The sequence below is a fragment of the Musca autumnalis genome, unplaced genomic scaffold, assembly GCF_047663935.1.
Source record: "Musca autumnalis isolate F117 unplaced genomic scaffold, ASM4766393v1 scaffold_2, whole genome shotgun sequence".
NCBI classification, from domain to species: Eukaryota; Metazoa; Arthropoda; class Insecta; order Diptera; family Muscidae; genus Musca; species Musca autumnalis.
In genome coordinates, this window is record NW_027411755.1 from 253,785,180 (window position 1) to 253,803,344 (window position 18,165).

At 35.0% G+C, this 18,165-nt stretch overlaps 3 protein-coding genes across 3 annotated transcripts; 2 read left to right on the forward strand and 1 right to left on the reverse strand.

The window, feature by feature from the left end:
- Positions 1–9,581: 9,581 nt before the first annotated feature.
- On the forward strand, positions 9,582–11,591 carry l(2)10685 (5-methylcytosine rRNA methyltransferase l(2)10685). Its single transcript, XM_073971483.1, has 3 exons — positions 9,582–9,926; positions 10,239–10,775; positions 10,841–11,591. Exons 1-3 carry the CDS (start codon positions 9,677–9,679, stop codon positions 11,551–11,553), a joined length of 1,500 nt encoding a protein of 499 aa, XP_073827584.1. The 5' UTR covers positions 9,582–9,676; the 3' UTR covers positions 11,554–11,591.
- On the reverse strand, positions 11,444–14,504 carry Tfb4 (transcription factor B4). The gene is made up of 6 exons (XM_073971484.1): positions 14,402–14,504; positions 14,154–14,334; positions 13,903–14,098; positions 13,054–13,435; positions 11,713–11,749; positions 11,444–11,647 (listed from the first exon to the last, which is right to left on the reverse strand). Exons 1-6 carry the CDS (start codon positions 14,427–14,429, stop codon positions 11,587–11,589), a joined length of 885 nt encoding a protein of 294 aa, XP_073827585.1. The 5' UTR covers positions 14,430–14,504; the 3' UTR covers positions 11,444–11,586.
- Positions 14,505–15,068: 564 nt separating this feature from the next.
- On the forward strand, positions 15,069–16,519 carry Vps29 (vacuolar protein sorting 29). The gene is made up of 2 exons (XM_073966408.1): positions 15,069–15,287; positions 15,764–16,519. The coding sequence occupies exons 1-2, from the start codon at positions 15,217–15,219 to the stop codon at positions 16,239–16,241; spliced, it is 549 nt and encodes a 182-aa protein (XP_073822509.1). The 5' UTR covers positions 15,069–15,216; the 3' UTR covers positions 16,242–16,519.
- Positions 16,520–18,165: the final 1,646 nt, after the last annotated feature.

Consider the following 18,165-nt stretch of genomic DNA (forward strand, 5'->3'; position numbering starts at 1 on the left):
CCCAGACATTTTTGCATATCTTGCATATTTTGACATATTTGCATAAAATGAGCATATGCAAAACCATATTCAAGGATTTGTGGCCTAAGTATCCCACCGAAATGTCTGAAATTTGGTATTTAGTCTTCGTTGGGGTATAAAACTTTTGACTTGAAATTTGTGGGTACAGGTCCAAGTCTTCATATAGCCCCCATAGTACGGTAGCTCCTGTATTTTGAAGTTTTTGGCCTTAATATCCCACCGAAATTAACGAAACTTGGTATTTAGTCTTCCTTGAGAGTATATAACTTTCTACCTGAAATTTGTCGGTATAGATCTTCATATAGCTCCCATAGAACAGTACCTCCCGATTTCCGGTATTTTGAAGGGTGTGCCCTCAGTATCCTACCGAAATGGTTGAAATTTGTTATTAAGTCTTCGTTGGGTATATAAAACTTTCCAGTTGAAATTTGTCGGTATAGGTCCACGTATTCATATAGCCCCCATAGAATGGTACCTCCCGATTTCCGGTATTTTGAAGGTTGTGGCCTCAATATCCCTTCGAAATGGCTGAAATTTGGTATAAGGACTTCCTTGAGGGTGTAAAGCAATCCATCTGAAATTTGTCGGTATATGTCCACGTCTTCATATAGCGCCCATACAACGGTACCTCCCGATTTCCGGGAGGCAATCCATCTTAAATTTGTCGGTATAGGTCCACGTCTCCATATAGCCCCCATAGAACGGTACCTCCCGATTTCCGGTATTTTGAATGTTGTGGCTGTGGTTATACATTTCTCTATTTTATTGACTTGTCTGAAGAGAATTTTAAACAGACAAATTGTAAGCAAAAACGTTAAGTGTGTCTGCGTACTCGATAATTTGTAATAATTATTACAAATTATTACTGAATGTTGTTTTTTTACACAAATTTTTGCTGAAGTTTTTTTTTAATTTTTTTAAATTTTTATTACTGAGAACCTATAATTTTTACTGAAGGAATTTTGTTCAGTAACATTTTAATATTTATTTATTCTTTCCAATTCCAAGTCCGAAGACCTCATTTAAGAAATTGACAAAACAACAGCATATTTAACTTAACAGAAAAAAAACTAATCAGAGAGATGCTCAAGATAGGCACAATAAAAAAAACATATAGAAACTTCAATACACAACTACTTTCCACTAGTGAAAGTATCGGTATATAATTAATAAAACACAACAAGCAGCAATAGCTCACATCATTACATATAAATAACAATAAAATTACGGAATTTGAGCATAAATCCTAACAATTAAAATTATGTATAAATACAATTTTGAACAGGGAAAAGGATTAAAAGGACTACTCAATTAAATTCATAAAATAGAAATATTAATTTAAAAGTTATTAATGTAAAAAATAGAAAAAAAATAAAATAAATAAAACATAGTATAAAAACACACTGACAGAATGGAAGACTACTAAGGAAACTGCAACAGGCAGAATCACAATCATGTAAATAGGGAGATGAATAACTAATTACATTATAGGTGGGGCTGTTTCAAAATACACACAGAGCTTACGTTTGTATGTACTTGGCAATAAATGAAAGTATCTTAACCCGATAGGCAATGAATTGAACGTTCTTGCAACTCTTACTAGAAACGACCTCTCAAGCAACGAGTTTAATTTTGGTAATCCTATTTGTGGATTCCTTACTGATCTCGAAAACAATGGAGTTTGACATTTCATTACTTTAAAAAAGTGAAGCATACAACGCAAAGATACGAAATCTAAAAACTTGCAACCAATAAAATCACAAATATAGGGCGTTACATGCTGACGAACATTCAAAGCATAAACGAAACGAATCAAACGATTAAACACCAACTGAATTTTCCTGAATACACATGCTAATGTTCCTGAATAGACCTCAACACAATACAAAATGACAGGCATGACCAAAGCATGCGCCAACTTCTTCTTAAGCTCTAAAGACAGGGAAAGCTCTGCATTATAAAGTTTTCTTAAGAGAAAATTTACTTTAGACACAATTGAATTAATATGCTGAGAAAATTTTAAACTTCTATCAACTATAACCCCCAAACACTTAACATGATCAACAAACTCAATGTCTATATTGCTTATCCGAATAGAAACAGGCATATCAGGGCTAAATTTTATTGCTTTGGTCTTAGCTGTGTTAAGGGTCAGATTATTCAATACCATCCAGTCATGTAAAACTGAAGTTGAGTGAGTAATAACCGATTGGAAAACATCAGGAAAATCGAGTTACATTTGAACAATAGTTGTATATCGTCCGCAAACGCATATGGTTTACAATTAGACGAGGAAATGTCTTCAAAAAGGTCATTTGTAAAAAGTATAAACAATAACGGACCCAGGACGGAACCTTGAGGAAGACCACTTGTGACAGACAACATACATACTAGAAGTAACGCCATTTGAAGATACATATTGAAACCTAGAATGCAAATAGGATGCGACAAGACCACAGTCAGAACTAGAGAAACCATAGAAGGAATTGAGCTTTCTTACCAGCAGCGAGTGATTTAGCCGGTCAAAAGCTTTCTCAACATCTAGGGATAGAAGCACACATAAATCACCATTACTAACTGCAGTTCTTATAGAGTCTGTTAGTCCTGCCAACAAAGATGTAGCACTGCGATTTCGTCGAAATCCTGTTTGGCAGTCATGAAGTAAATTAGAAGCAGTAATGTGTTCCATCATCTGAACCTTTAGGAGTCGTTCCACCATTTTTGACAAAATAGGCATTATGGAAATTGGCCTATAACTACCTGTAGCGTCATTTTGTATGGGTATAATTTTCCCAATTTTCCACAGGGCCGGGAAGGCTGAGGTTATAATTATTGTATTAACAAGACGCAAAATATGCACGCCAACAAAGGGAAAGACAAGACGAAGAAATCGCAAAGATAAACCATCAGATTCCACAGCCTTAGATTTTATTGCAGAAAATGCATCAAACATTTCACTCAGCGTGACGGATCGAAAACTGAAACTGCCATAATCCATCCTAGACGAAGTATCAGAAGCTGGGGCTTGAAACGACGAAAACATATTATTTAACTCATTAACATCCGCAACAACCACGGTCTTACTCTTGCCTAAGCCATATTCATTTAACACCGTCCATAATTCTTTGCCAGTTTTATCTTTAAACAAGGTAGCATGAGTCTTAGCTTTGATTTTCCTTATACGAGCCCTAACCACTATTAATTCGTACACATAACATTTTTCAACAATGTGATATTAAAATATGCATATCTTCAGAACTATAATGACTACACAAACAAATTTTTATTATTCTTAAAGGTAATTTTATTCTCTTTAGACATATATTAATAAAAATACATATAAAGAAAAGGTCCAAACAAAAACGAAAGTTCATTACTTTAAACCAAAATATTGCGACCACTATTAATTCGTACAGTCACTAATTACCACTGTTAGAATTATGTTACGCCATCTCTGTTTTTTAAAACGGTCTCGTCCCACTTTGGCGTGGTACTGACTAGCTTTTGACAATCTTTTGGGGTTATCGAGTACCAAATTTTCTGAATTTTGGACTTTAACCCGTTACAGTCATTTTGGGTTCATTTCGAAGTTTTCTTTTCATACTAGCCCAAAAATTTTCTATTGGATTAAGGTCTGGACAAGAGGATGGCCAATCCAGGACCTCGATCCCATTTTCTTCAAGCCACTATTTCGTATTTTTAGTAGTACCGGAAAAAACACCATCCTGTTAAAATATATATTCCCCACAGTCTGCTAATTTCGATCAGATTTTCTTCCAGGATTTTTATATATTTTCTGCATTTACGACTCCATCTATGAAATAGAGCTGACCAACACCTTTGGAAGAAATACATCCCTTTACCATAACGCTAGCTGAAAACTTTACTGTATGCCTCGGCGCTTTTACGTACTACGCTTTTTTTTACATCACCATTGCCATTGTACTCAAAATCGTATCTTTTTAGTCCATAATAGGAGTTTATTTCATTTTAAGCGCTGTAAGCAATGGTTTTTCCTTGGCCCAAAAAATTATATAAAATATCAAGTTGACTTCGAAATACCGGCTTAATCTTTAACCTACTTTATATAACTTATAACCTTTTCATTTGCAGGTGGGTCCACTCACGTTGTAAGGGCTTTCCTATTGCTTCAGACCACTTTATGGCTATATCTCGAACAGTGTTTCTACGGTTTAGTTTAATGACATTTGCCTAAGCTCTTTCATCGCAAGAACTTATTTTGGAATTCCGGCCTCGGTTTGAAATATTATTGCTGAAATTTCTTAATATTTTCACATTTTTCATATTATCATTTTTCATATTCTATTTTCTCATATTTACTTTGTATTGTAGATCTTCGAGTTTTAAGATCAGTCGAAATCTGTCCATATGTCGTTCCAGATTTGAATTTATCGACGATTAACCCCCTGTTTTTGTAACATATTCTTGTTCGTTCGTCTATATTCGTAATAATTTAGGCATTCATAGCTCAGCCCCCAGATCATATACACATCTAATTTTTCGTATACCCGTTCCATATATCGTTAAGGATTCCTCATTTAAAAATCAGCGCTCTACATTTGCGCTAAAGCGAGTAAATCGATCTACAAAATTTGACAATTCGTGTGAGAAGAATAAAAATTTTTACAAAAACTGGGGGTAAAATTCAAATTTCTTCGCAAATAGGCTTGCCACGTGTCATTTTTAGAAACAATGAAAATTAAAATAAAATAATGCCGGGCATACACTATGGGCATGCAGGACAGCAACCGATGAACCCTTGTGTACGTGTGTGATTGAATAGTGTGTGGCATTCCTTCAATCCATATTCCAAAAATGATGAATTTTCCTCAAAAACTAGATTTTGGGTTGAAGTTTTCCAATTTCTTTAATTTCCTCACAAATAATATTTGTTGTTTTCAAAAATTTTTTGTTGGTAACTTGGAAAATAAACAAAATTCATTGGATTGAAAGGGGTTCATTTCCAAAATCAAAACTATTTTGATTTCAATCCTGCTAAAAATACTCCTACATACATTGACAAAAACTTCAAAATTTACTAATACTATTACAAATGCTGTCGTGCATGCCCATAGTGTATGGCCCGCATAAAGTGAAAATTTTATCTTTTTTGACTCCTTTACGTTCCTATTCTATCATTGTAACAATAAATTTATATTTTTTGATTAAATTTTGCTTTTTCGATTAGCTTTCAATAATACGAAATATTTTTTTGCATTGAAAATATGTAAAATGCATATGTCATATGCTTCGATTGTAATTTACCCAACCTTTACCCAAGGATTACACATGCAAGTAAGTTGCAGACAGTTCTGTATACATATTATAGTCGAAACTTAAATTTTTTCGAACTGACACTTGCATGTGTAAACGTTCGGAAAAAAATTGAAGTTACTTTCAAAGCACTTACATTGATTACTGACAAGGACATTTTGTCGGCAGTGAGGTTGTTAGTTGGTGTGGCAGTGAATATGTGTGAGTGTATTGGTATTTTTCGAACTGTCACTTGCATGTGTAAACGGGGGGTTACACATGCCAGTGACAGTTCGAAAAATTCAATACATACACAATATTTTACTACCACAATTACATTTTTTGAATTGTCGACTCCACTGGCACTAGATTTTTCATGCCAGCAAAATTTTGAGCTGGCTGCCAATGATATGTCGAAAATAAAAATAGAGTTGCCGAGACTATTTTTTTAATCCATGTACATTTTTGTTTCTTTTAAGAATGCAAAGATTTAATGCATATTTTCAAAAAGATTAGGAAACACAAATAATACGTCTTGGCAGCTGCAATATATTAGTGGTTAGTAAAGACATAATTTTGATGTTTTTCATGCAAATATAGGTTGATAAATAATTTCCCCTCTGGGATTATACGATATTGAAAAGGCGGCAATACCAGATTCATTATGTTTATGACTGAAAACCATGGTAGAACAAATACAAGGTAAAGTTAATACTACAACAAATACAACTCGAACAACAACCACAAAGGAATTTGTTTTTGTTTGTAAACCTTAGTGTCAACGTAAATGTAAACAAAACAAGGAAATGTCTATAAATTATTGGAATTTAAAAAACTAATAATTTTTCTCATTTGATTGAATATTTTGGAAAACATGAATGAAAACTCGTTAGATTTTCAATTTGAATGTTTCCATATCATTCCACTAAATGCATAATTTCTCGCAGAAAGTAGAATACTTGCAAAAATGTTTAGGGTCGCTGGTAATTCATTGAAAAAAGAGGAGCTGTTTCAATCATTTGCTTTTGAAAACAAAAAAGCACATGTTTATTAGGGCTTTATTCTTTTCAAGTTTAACAAAATACCACACATATTAACAAATATTGTACCGCCTCTATAAGCGGTGTTTTAGTGTGCGGCATGTCGTTCGGACCTGGAGGAGGTTACATGTCAATGATATGAAGCCGTCTTTATGGGAAATAGTTTTTTTTTTTCTGATGAATAAATTTGTTCTTCAAAAATATATATCCCTAATATACATCGAACATAGAAATAAATACATAAAATGTCGAATGGAATTTGACACTAACACTACAACCCACTTCAGTCAGCTGGGTATTGCTGCTACCTTTTCTTGTTCTACCATGACTGAAAACAATCTTTTTAAAACGAAATAAAATAAAAATAGTAAAATATGTTGTGAATTGTGTTTTTAATCTGCAATATAATGCAATTTTGTGTGTTATATGCGGCTTAAAATAATTTTGGAATTGAACTTGCACTGGCATGTGTAAACACACAAGAAAACTGCATGCCAGTCGAACACTTTTTCGGCATTTTCGAGTATAATACATGTACTCAATTGGCACCAATTTACTGGCATGTGTAACTTTTGCGTTAATCAGAAGCCAAACAGGTGATAACTGAGCCGTCGGTACTGGAGCCGCAGCCGGTGGAGCAGGTGCTGAAAAAGAAAAAAAGCCCTCGAAATGGCTTTTGAAACGTGTAAAAAGAATGACATGACAGTAAAAAGTGCTGCAGTGTATTATAAAGCTCCAGAAAGAACCATACGGAACCATCTACAAAAAGCTAAAATGAAGAACCTTCGAAAAAGTCCGCAATATGAAGCAGGATATTTTAAACCATGTATTAATTAAATTTGTTTTTATTACATTTTCCATTGTTTAAGGTTGTCGCTACTTTACCACAATAAAAGGAATTTTCTCAAAAAGTCGTTGGTATGATGAAGTCATCTAATTTTATCAAAGAAATCTATGTAAAATTGTTATTTTGTTTCTTCTTTTAAAGAACATAATAGGGTTGGTAGGGTTGGATGGCCTGCCTATCGTTTTCATTGCTGTCGGAAACCATGGTAGAATCATTACAAGGAAGGGCATAGCATACAGCTGATTACAATTTTTTCTATTGGTTTGCTTATTCTTTCAAATCAGTATACACAAATTGTGTATGTACAGTGTTGTGCATATCAAAAGCAACAAATCTAGGATTTTGCAGTACTTTAATTTTTGGATCCGTTACAATTTTTAAAAATGTAATATATTGTGGCCAGTTTTTCTTTATTATGTACAGAGAGCTTCCAACAAGTTGTTTTTGTACTTTGTCGTTGGATGGGATAACAACAACAATAATATTGGCCGATCCTCGAGAACGGGGATTGCAAAACAAAAGCAACAATAGAATATTATTAATAATGGCAGTGTCATCGGTGTAAATTAGCTGTACATTTGACTGAAATTTGTCTTTTGGGGCATGGTAGTGTCATTTTAGAAAGGATTTGCATTTGTTATCCTAACAGGGTTGCCACTTTCTACCACTTTTCCCATGGTCTGGGGAAAATCTCATAATACCCTCAAATGAAACATTTTTTCCCTCATACAAACATTTAAATTTTAAAATATTCATTCCCCAACGTTTCTAGCCACAACGTGCCAATGGCCTCAAGGGGTTTACACCAGGATGTATCGTATTTACCACTATTCGGTTGTTTAACTTTTTTATTATGCGGCAAACAAAAGAACGGTTGATATTAATGCACTTTCCGAATGAATATTTTAAAATTTAAATGCTTGTATGAGGGAAAAAATGTTTCATTTGAGGGTATTATGAGATTTTCCCCAGACCATGGGAAAAGTGGTAGAAAGTGGCAACCCTGTTAGGATAACAAATGCAAATCCTTTCTAAAATGACACTACCATGCCCAAAAGACAAATTTCAGTCAAATGTACAGCTAATTTACACCGATGACACTGCCATTATTAATAATATTCTATTGTTGCTTTTGTTTTGCAATCCCCGTTCTCGAGGATCAGCCATTATTATTGTTGTTGTTATCCCATCCAACGACAAAGTACAAAAACAACTTGTTGGAAGCTCTCTGTACATAATAAAGAACAACTGGCCACAATATATTACAGTTTTAAAAATTGTAACGGATCCAAAAATTGAATTACTGCAAAATCCTAGATTTGTTGCTTTTGATATGCACAACACTGTATGTTTATGGTTTTGAAAAATATGACAAAATATTATATACATATTAAAATTCAGTCGAAATGAAAATTGTTATTACAACATTTTTTTATTTGTATTTATTACAACATTGTGATGAAACAAACTTTTGAACATATACAGAAGCTAACTCTATAAAGAAAACTTAGTCTCCCATTCATTTTACGCGTTTTTAGTTAATGATCCAAAATATCAAATAAACAGTACAACCTGTTGCATATTCAGTATGGTAATTCTGACAGAATAAGCAAACACACCCAGGCCTTGTTTTTCACAATTTGTTCGAACCTGACCTACCTTCCAAATTATTGTACCATGTTTCCGACCATTTTCATTTCGACTGAATTTTAATATGTATACAATATTTTGTCATATTTTTCAAACCCATAAACATACATACACAATTTGTGTATACTGATTTGAAAGAATAAGCAAACCAATAGAAAAAATTGTAATCAGCTGTTTGCTATGCCCTACCTTGTAATGATTCTACCATGGTCGGAAACAAAGTTTTTTTTTATCGAATTTCAAGCTATATATAGAAAATGGGATGCAAACAGACTTTTTATTTACCCCGTTCATATTTTGAAAATTTATAAAGCAAAATATAAAAATTTTGTTCAAATTACAAAATTCGATTCCTAACATGCCTAAAACTAATGGTGCATATGGGTTCCTGTAAGACGATTCGAATTCAAATTCGTTCATATTAATACCAAACACATCAACAGTGACACTCACACCAAATTTCAAAATCCCAATTCTATCCTTTCACCATATATAAAATTCTAGTAATTTTTTTAAATTATTTAAACCTAAGCACCAACAGTACCAATTAATGTACGATTTCATCTGAAAGTGCTCTCGTACATTTTCTTTCCCTCTATCACTACTATTTTTTGCAACACCGCTAAAAAATTGTGATGCATGTATCTTTTGATGCAGTGTGTGTACTCAGCCTATGTCATTCCTTCTTTCACCTCATTCTCAAATTTTACATTCCTCTTCTTACTCATTCTAAACAAAAAATCAGCTGTTCCCATTTATCAATTGACGAGACTCATTTCACTGAAAACGAGCCTGCACTTGTTATAAAACTGGCCAACTTTATTTTAAAGCCGATTTGGAAGCAATGTTAAAAGCGCGAAATCTATTACTAGTGCCGCAAAGATGGAAAGGTGGTAAGACGCGTTGGTCAATACAACAGAAAAAGAAAAATAACACCGACAGAGCATTGGAAAACTTTGACGATTTCTACGGGTCAGTATTTGGTGTACGATGGAGAAACATACGAGCGGCATTGTTGACAGAAAACAAATACATTGCCATGGTTAATAATTTTGGAGACAACGAGAAGACCTGTAGCCGTTTGGAAATGGATGGTAAGCAAAAGTTTCTAAATGGGAAACTAGAAAAAGAACGAAGAAAGTAAGGACAACTTTCTCGGAGATAAATCGAGAAGGGTTATATGAATTAGACATTACTATTCCCAATACAAGCATGTGTTTATAGTCTCAAGTGTTAACTCTTGAACAGGAAAAGTCCATGAACTTTTCTAAAGGAAAAGTAATCTAAGATGGATTTTTTATAGAAGATCTAATCTTCGATGTTTTTTTCTATAAGGAAAAGTCATCGTCATGACACATTTTCAGAATTTACCTTCCCCTATTCATGCCTTCTTTTGCCTTTAATAGGAGCCATCAATGTAAGGGCATTGGTACAATTGGCCAAAGAAAGGCAACAGAATGGGACGCAACAACAGCTAGAAACTGCAAAAATCACACACTCCCAAGTGGGTGATAAAATGGATGCCATAACCAAAAAACAAAAGGATAAAGAAATTCATTCAATTTATCCCGTAAATGCCAATGAAACCCAAGTACCAGAAAATTTGGATTATAATACAACGAATACCTCCACTGGCCCAGAACAAAACAAGGAAGCTCCCCTAACAAATGTGACCCAAGCTGCTGTAAGCATTGATCACACACGTATTGTTGATCCCGAACATGGTACCGGAGCTTTATATGATTTTATACCAGCTTCTAGTATTAAGGGCATGGAAGATTGGATACCCGAATCAGACCATTATAAATACTATCAAACCAATGCTGATTTCCCGCTACAATTTGAATTGGAACAAGATTTTACATTTCCCGAAAATCTTGCCTTGTATACATATGAGATGGGAAATTGTTCCGAGTTTCGGCCACCAAATAAATGTTTAACAGGTATGTTCGTGTTTATTGAGTAACAAAAATTGAAATTTTTTCTTACTTACCCCTCAATTTTACAGGTGTTTTGTCACATTATCTAATGGATGGTGCATCAATTTTGCCACCGCTTTTGTTAAATGTTAAACCAGGAGAACGAGTGCTTGATGCGTGTGCCGCCCCCGGCGGCAAGTCATTGCTAATGTTGCAAACCTTATATCCCGAACAATTAGTGTGCAACGACGTTATGGAATCACGTGTAAATCGTATACGCAAAGTTATGAAGGAATATTTATTCGATTTTGATGAACGTTGGCTGGACCAACAAAGATTGATTTTGAATCAATGTGATGCCCGTAATTTAGATGATTATGGTAGCTATGATAAGATATTGGTTGATGTACCATGTACAAATGATCGCCATTCCCTTATGGAGAATGACAATAATATATTTAAGCCAACGCGGGTAAAGGAAAGGCTGAGGATACCTGAATTACAGGCAGGCATATTGGCAAATTGTTTGCGCCTTCTAAAACCAGGTGGTAGTTTAATGTACTCCACATGCTCGCTGTCACCAGTGCAAAATGATGGTGTTGTCCATATGGCTTTGCAGAAGGCCTTCAACGAAGATGGCCTAACTTTTATAGTTAAAGATTTGAGTTTTGTAACACAACTGTTTAGTGATATTTATCGTTTTGAATATCCAAAAAGTCTTAAATATGGACAAATGGTTTTGCCATATTTGCCAGCAAATTTTGGACCAATGTATTTTAGTAAAATCACAAGAACTGAATAAAACTTCAATCTTCTAAAAGAACTTATTTGGAAATTAAACTTTTTTCTTTTTCTTGGGTTTGGGTGGTAGCGGACCGGGAACTTTGAAGACGGTGCTAAAAAGGAAAATGAGCAAACATTAGTGCAATGAATTAAATCAAACCACAATCGTTATACTTACTGGCATGTGGTACAGATGGGACTAAATTTACAGAATACTGGAAATAAAACGGAAAAAACAACATCGATTTAGAAATTTGAATAGTAACGTTCAGTATTAATAGAGTTAATTAAAGTTGGCTTCTCTTAAAGAAAACTTCCTACAAAGAGGACAACTTTTCCCATAGAAGAGGTAATCGGAGTTTAGTTTTCCCTTAAAAGGGACATAGGAGTTGACTGGAAAAGTTTTTCGTAGATGACTTCTTCCATAGAAAAGGTCATCGGAGATGACTTCTCTCATAGAAAATTTCATCGGAGATGACCTCTCCCACAGAAAAGGTTGGATATGAGCATAGAAATGCTGACCGAAGATGATTTTTCTCATTAAAATGGTCACCGCAGATGGCTTCTCCCATAGAAAATGACATCGTAATGGTAATCAGAGATGAGTTTTTCCATAGAAAAGGTCATCGGAGATGACTTCTCCCGTATAAAAAGTCACCGGAGATGATTTCTCTTGTAGGAAAGGTCATTGAAGATGTGTTTTCCCATAAAAGAGGTCATCGGATATGATTTCTCATCTAGAAAAGATAATTGGAGATGACTTTTCCCATAGAAAAGGTCTTCGGAGATGACTTCTCCCATAGAAAAGGTCTTCGGAGATGGTTTCTCCAAAGGAGAGTCCATCAAAGATTTCCTTTTCCCATAGAAAAGGTAATCAGAGATGACTTCTCCCATATAAAAAGTCACCGGAGATGATTTCTCTTGTAGGAAAGGTCATTGGAGATTACTTTTCCCATAAAAGAGGTCATCGGATATGATTTATCATCTAGAAAAGGTCTTCGGAGATGACTTCTCCCATAGAAAAAGTCTTCGGAGATGTTTTCTCCCAAAGAAAAGGTCTTCGGAGATGGTTTCTCCAAAGAAGAGTCCATCGAAGATTACCTTTTCCCATAGAAAAGGTCATCCGATATGACTTCTCCCATAGCTAAGTTTATCGGAGATCACTTTTGTCATAGAATTGGACGTCTAAGATGACTTTTACCATAGAAATTGTCATCCTAGATGACTTCTCACATAGTCAAATGTCATCCGTGACGACTTTTCCCATAGAAAGTGTCTCCGGTGTGAGTTTTCCCTATTAAAGGTCTTCGGAGATGAGTTTTCCCATAAAAAGAAGTTATCGGAGTTAACTGCTATAGAAGATGTCATCGGAGAAAATTTTCCACATTTGCTAAAAACATAAAAAATTTTATCAGCCATTTTCTCATAAAAATCCGACGAACATCCTCTCTCCTCTTCTCGCCCACTAGACGACTTTCTTATGGAGTTAATTTTGAGTACATTTTTTTCTTCAACTTACTTGACAGGCACACTGAGCAAACATATCCAATGTCAATCATTTCCCGGTGACAAAAACAGGCTGCCCGATAATCCACTTTAGTTGGCGGTGGTAACACAAGCATTTGTCTTGTTTTAGGATCTGGCAAGAATACCCACAACAAATACTGAAGCAAACCATCCAATTGTGTTAGACGTAAATATTGTCCACCCGTAATGTCACAGCCCTGCTGTAATAAACTCAATGACTTGTCCAGAGCACAAACATCAATAACGATACCCAATTTTTGTGCAGTAAAGAAAACATTCATGTAGGTCATGTATTGGGAGGCACATTCATTGCTGCCCGTCAGTACCAAGATGCGGGATTGTATTTTAACTCCTGGCTGGGCATTTCGTTGCACCTGTGGAGGAAGTTCAATAGAAATACTTTTTACGAGATTTCATTACTACAAAAATGGGAACAAGACGAGTTTAGGGCCTGGTCCCGGAGTGCTTGTGGCCCTGAGTATAATGATATACATATTGTCTTGCACAAGTCCATACTTCTGGAAATATGGGCCTTCAAAGTTCCGAGAACGGGAAAAAAATTTTTCTTTTAAATTACATTTTTTCCGAATAGCAGACTTTCTTCTACGGTCAGGTGCACATCTCGGGAATGGGAAAATTTTCTTTCAAATTATACATTTTTTGAGTAGTCGGCCTTGAAACAACAGAATTTTCGTAATTTCAGAGGCCCATTTCTCGGGAAATATGGACTTGTTCAAGACAAAATGTATATCATTATACTCAGGGCCACAAGGACTATAAAGATCCAGGACCGGGCCTTAAACTCAACTTATGCCCAAAAATGCCATATTGTACAACTTACCCTTGCAACATAACACAAAGCCATGGACATACTGCCCGCCAAAAGGCTTTCATTGGGTTGTGTTATTTTGGGAGCATTTGTGATAATGTGACTGAGACGTTGTTTCACAGTTTTCTCCACCAAACTAAATACCTCATATTGACCATCGACTTGGCGCACCTCTAACTGTTTCACGGGCATGGGATACAAGAAATCTCTAGGGAAAAACAATCATTACAATAATGGAAACATTTCAAACTTTTATAGCTTACGTAGCATGATGATGACAGGAGATTACCGCCAATTTATTTTGCGCTTTTTGCATTAGATGGGCATTTCCAAAGGCCAAACATGCATCCAAACATTGTGATAGATTATCGGGGTTTTGACGTACAATGCGTTGCGATGGGTTGGTGTCCAAAACGATAACCAAGAGGCTAACGCTTCCACTGTCTGAAAGAACAATAAGAATGCGTTTTAACTGAAAATATCCATTAAAACTTCCAAATTAAATACCAACCATCATTCTCTCCTGCCGGCTTTTCCATTTTCAACAACGATCAGTTGTTGTCAATAGGGTGGTTCACATTGTATTGTCAATAACAATGACAGTAAAATCAAAGCTCTAAACCAGAGTTGTATAGTTATGCAACGAAATAGTAAAAAATAGTTGTTGTTGTTGTTGTAGCACCATATAATGCTGGGTTGGCAGCCGGGTCAATCCGGTAAAAGAGAACCCGCTATCGTGCCTGCAATCTGACACGTTTTGACTCTTCCTTTCGATCTCCTAGTTCAATCATTAAATCACTCGATTGGATTGATATCGGACTGTACCTGGATTATGCTTGGTTTACATTTACGAAATCCACTCGATATCAACTTTCAAATGAATAGGTTAAACGTCAAATGAAATCCAGATGAGATGGAATTGACAGTTGAAATCGAGTGGATTTCGTAAATGTAAACATAGGATTATGGAGCAATAACTAATGGGTACTTTACACGATATGTTTTTTTACATATGAGTTGTCACTTCTCCAATATAAAATGTATATGCAAAGTGACAACTCATATGTAAAAAACATATCGTGTAAAGTACCCATAAGGTAGATGCTTCATTAAAATCAACTTTCCGTCACCCTTCCGTATTGTGCCATGAAGTGATACAGTTCCTGAGTTTTCACAGAATAGTTTCATTGAACCATTTCGTCTCGGACTACATAACCCTAAACTGAGTCTGATAAAAACAAACAGGGCGTTTTTTCACAAGAAAAATATTAGAAATAATAACATTTTCTCTTTATAAAACATTCCTAAACCTCGCCAAGTCATAAAATGTTGGTTCTAGTATTGGGAGATTTACACATACCCTATCGATGCAGCAGTCTGCCAGCAAAATTTAAAAAGTTTGTATTGGACGTTGTTGACTTCCTGATTTGATAGTGACTAATTTACTTTGGAGCAAGTTGAATGTTTTCATTAAGCTCGGAGTACCAAATATTGTTTACTTCCCGAGATATGGGTCTCTGAAGTTCAAAATTCTTTTATATGTAACTTCGGTATTTTTGAACGGATAATGATAATATGATTACCATTGTAAGCTTACGGAATATACTATCATAATTATACATTTTATTGTAAATAACCGGCCTTTAAAGACTTACTTCTATAGACAGGTGCAGATCTCGGGAACAACATTTTCTTTAAAATCACATTTTTTCTCTAAATAACCGACCTTTACAAGGGAATTTTTACATCTTCACGATGCCCATATAGATATTGTATATATTTGTAATCAGGTTGACGAGAACTATCTGTGAAAAAAAGTTGGTCCCGAGTTTAATGAAAACTTTCAACTAAAGCCTTTGCTTTTCCTTTCCAGACTCCTTGTTCCCGGACGCATACATCACATATTGGTTACCGGCAATCTGTGTACCAAGGAATCCCATGATTATCTCAAAACATTGGCCAATGATGTGCACATAGTACGTGGCGATTTCGATGATAATCTCTCGTATCCAGAACAAAAAGTTGTAACTGTTGGACAGTTCCGTATTGGTCTGTGCCACGGTCATCAAGTTGTACCTCGTGGAGATCCTGAAGCATTGGCTTTGGTGCAACGCCAACTAGATGTTGATATTCTCATCACAGGCCATACATACAAATTTGAAGCCTATGAACATGGTAACAAGTTCTACATTAATCCGGGTTCAGCTACTGGAGCCTTCAATCCCTTGGACACAAATGTAATACCATCATTTGTCTTAATGGACATTCAAAGTTCAACTGTGGTGACTTATGTCTATCAATTGATTGGTGATGAAGTTAAGGTTGAACGTATCGAATATAAGAAAATGTGAGGCGAAGTTTCCGGTGAGGGGGAGTATGACAGATTGGTTTAATGATGGTTCGTCGGTATGAAGAAGGGTGTAATGGATAACAACAAACTCGTAATATAAAAAATGTTATGTTTTTTCTAAACTGCTCGCTCTGTATGACGTTGTATAATACAGCATTGGATATACCCATCAAGGAAGTATATCTATGTGAATATATACGTTTATATGATGTATTTAATATTGATAATTAATAGTATTTTTAATAATAATAATGTTCATCTATAGTTTCAAACTATAAACGAATTGAGTGCTTATTTATTTTTTAAGGTTATAGAAAGAAATTCAAAATGTAGCTCGGTGGTAATAAAACTCAAATCAGTTGCCCCAGCAAAATCTTCGGGGTTACAATATACGATAAGAAGAACAAAGTTTTAAAATTCGACAGAACTTGGGGTGCAAATAAAGAAATATTATTAGCAGGAGAACTGCTGATTCTCCACGACTCCAGTGCGGCCCAAATATTCGTTGCGGAACAGGTGCTTTAGTTATTGTTGTAGCAGTGTTCTTTATTGTATGTTCGATCTTCTGCTCAATCTGGCTCAGGGTCTATCTCCATTTCCAGGAAAATGGCTGTTTCGATGGGATGTTGCCACAGATCCACTGGATTTAGATGAGTATGTTTGGCAAAGCAGTTGAATAGGTGCTGTGGATGTTTCGATGGGATGCAACCACAGGTCCATGGGTTTGATGAGTAGGTTTGACAGGGCAGTCGCCGCATGCTGGGCAGATGTTTTGCACGGTGCGATCGATCTTTGCGCTATAAGAATTTAGGCGACTGCAATATCCTGAGCGAAGTTGAGCCAAAACTACTCTGGTTTTTCGTAGCAGCTGATGCTCCTCAGCTACGATAGAAGGTGGAATGTACTCCGGGGTCTTTATTCACACTATATTTGCGTGGATTTTTAAAAATATTTTTTCATGGACTTCCGTTACCGCATGGATTCTTAGGGGTTGATTATGGATAGCAACCCAACTCCAGTTCCGTTTTTTTATAGATTTCCGATACCTCTAGGCGTGGATTTTTCAAATATTTTTTATGGTCTCTCGAACCTCTAAGCGTGGATTTTTAAAATATTTTGTATGGACTCTCGATCCTCTAAAAGTGGATTTTTAAAATATTTATATGGACTCTCGAATCACGAAGCTTGAATTTTGGAAATTTTTTTTTATGGGCTTAAGGACCTCTAAGTGTGGATTTTTAAATATTTTTTACTGGCTCTCGAACCTCTAAGTGTGGATTTTTAAATATTTTTTACGGGCTCTCGAACTTCTAAGCGTGGATTTTTAAATATTTTTTATGGGCTCTCGAACCTCTAAGCGTGGATTTTTAAAATATTTTTTATGGAATCTCGAATTCTCTAAGCGTCGATTTTTAAAATATTTTTTATGGAATCTCGAATTCTCTAAGCGTCGATTTTTAAAATATTTTTTATGGAATCTCGAATTCTCTAAGCGTCGATTTTTAAAATATTTTTTATGGAATCTCGAATTCTCTAAGCGTCGATTTTTAAAATATTTTTTATGGAATCTCGAATGCTCTAAGCGTCGATTTTTAAAATATTTTTTATGGAATCTCGAATTCTCTAAGCGTCGATTTTTAAAATATTTTTTATGGAATCTCGAATTCTCTAAGCGTGGATTTTTAAAATATTTTTTATGGAATCTCGAATTCTCTAAGCGTGGATTTTTAAAATATTTTTTATGGAATCTCGAATTCTCTAAGCGTGGATTTTTAAAATATTTTTATGGAATCTCGAATTCTCTAAGCGTGGATTTTTAAAATATTTTTTATGGAATCTCGAATTCTCTAAGCGTGGATTTTTAAAATATTTTTTATGGAATCTCGAATTCTCTAAGCGTGGATTTTTAAAATATTTTTTATGGA

What these genes read in the sequence shown, in the direction of transcription:
- Vps29 (XM_073966408.1), top strand. Translation starts at nt 15,217, where the DNA reads ATGTTGGTTCTAGTATTGGGAGATTTACACATACCCTATCGATGCAGC. An exon ending in CTGCCAGCAAAATTTAAAAA is followed by an intron (nt 15,288 to 15,763) that starts GTTTGTATTGGA and finishes TTTCCTTTCCAG; the next exon opens with ACTCCTTGTTCCCGGACGCA.
- Tfb4 (XM_073971484.1), bottom strand. Translation starts at nt 14,429, where the DNA reads ATGGAAAAGCCGGCAGGAGAGAATGATG. An exon ending in GCCGGCAGGAGAGAATGATG is followed by an intron (nt 14,335 to 14,401) that starts GTTGGTATTTAA and finishes TTGTTCTTTCAG; the next exon opens with ACAGTGGAAGCGTTAGCCTC. An exon ending in CTTTGTGTTATGTTGCAAGG is followed by an intron (nt 13,436 to 13,902) that starts GTAAGTTGTACA and finishes CTTCCTCCACAG; the next exon opens with GTGCAACGAAATGCCCAGCC.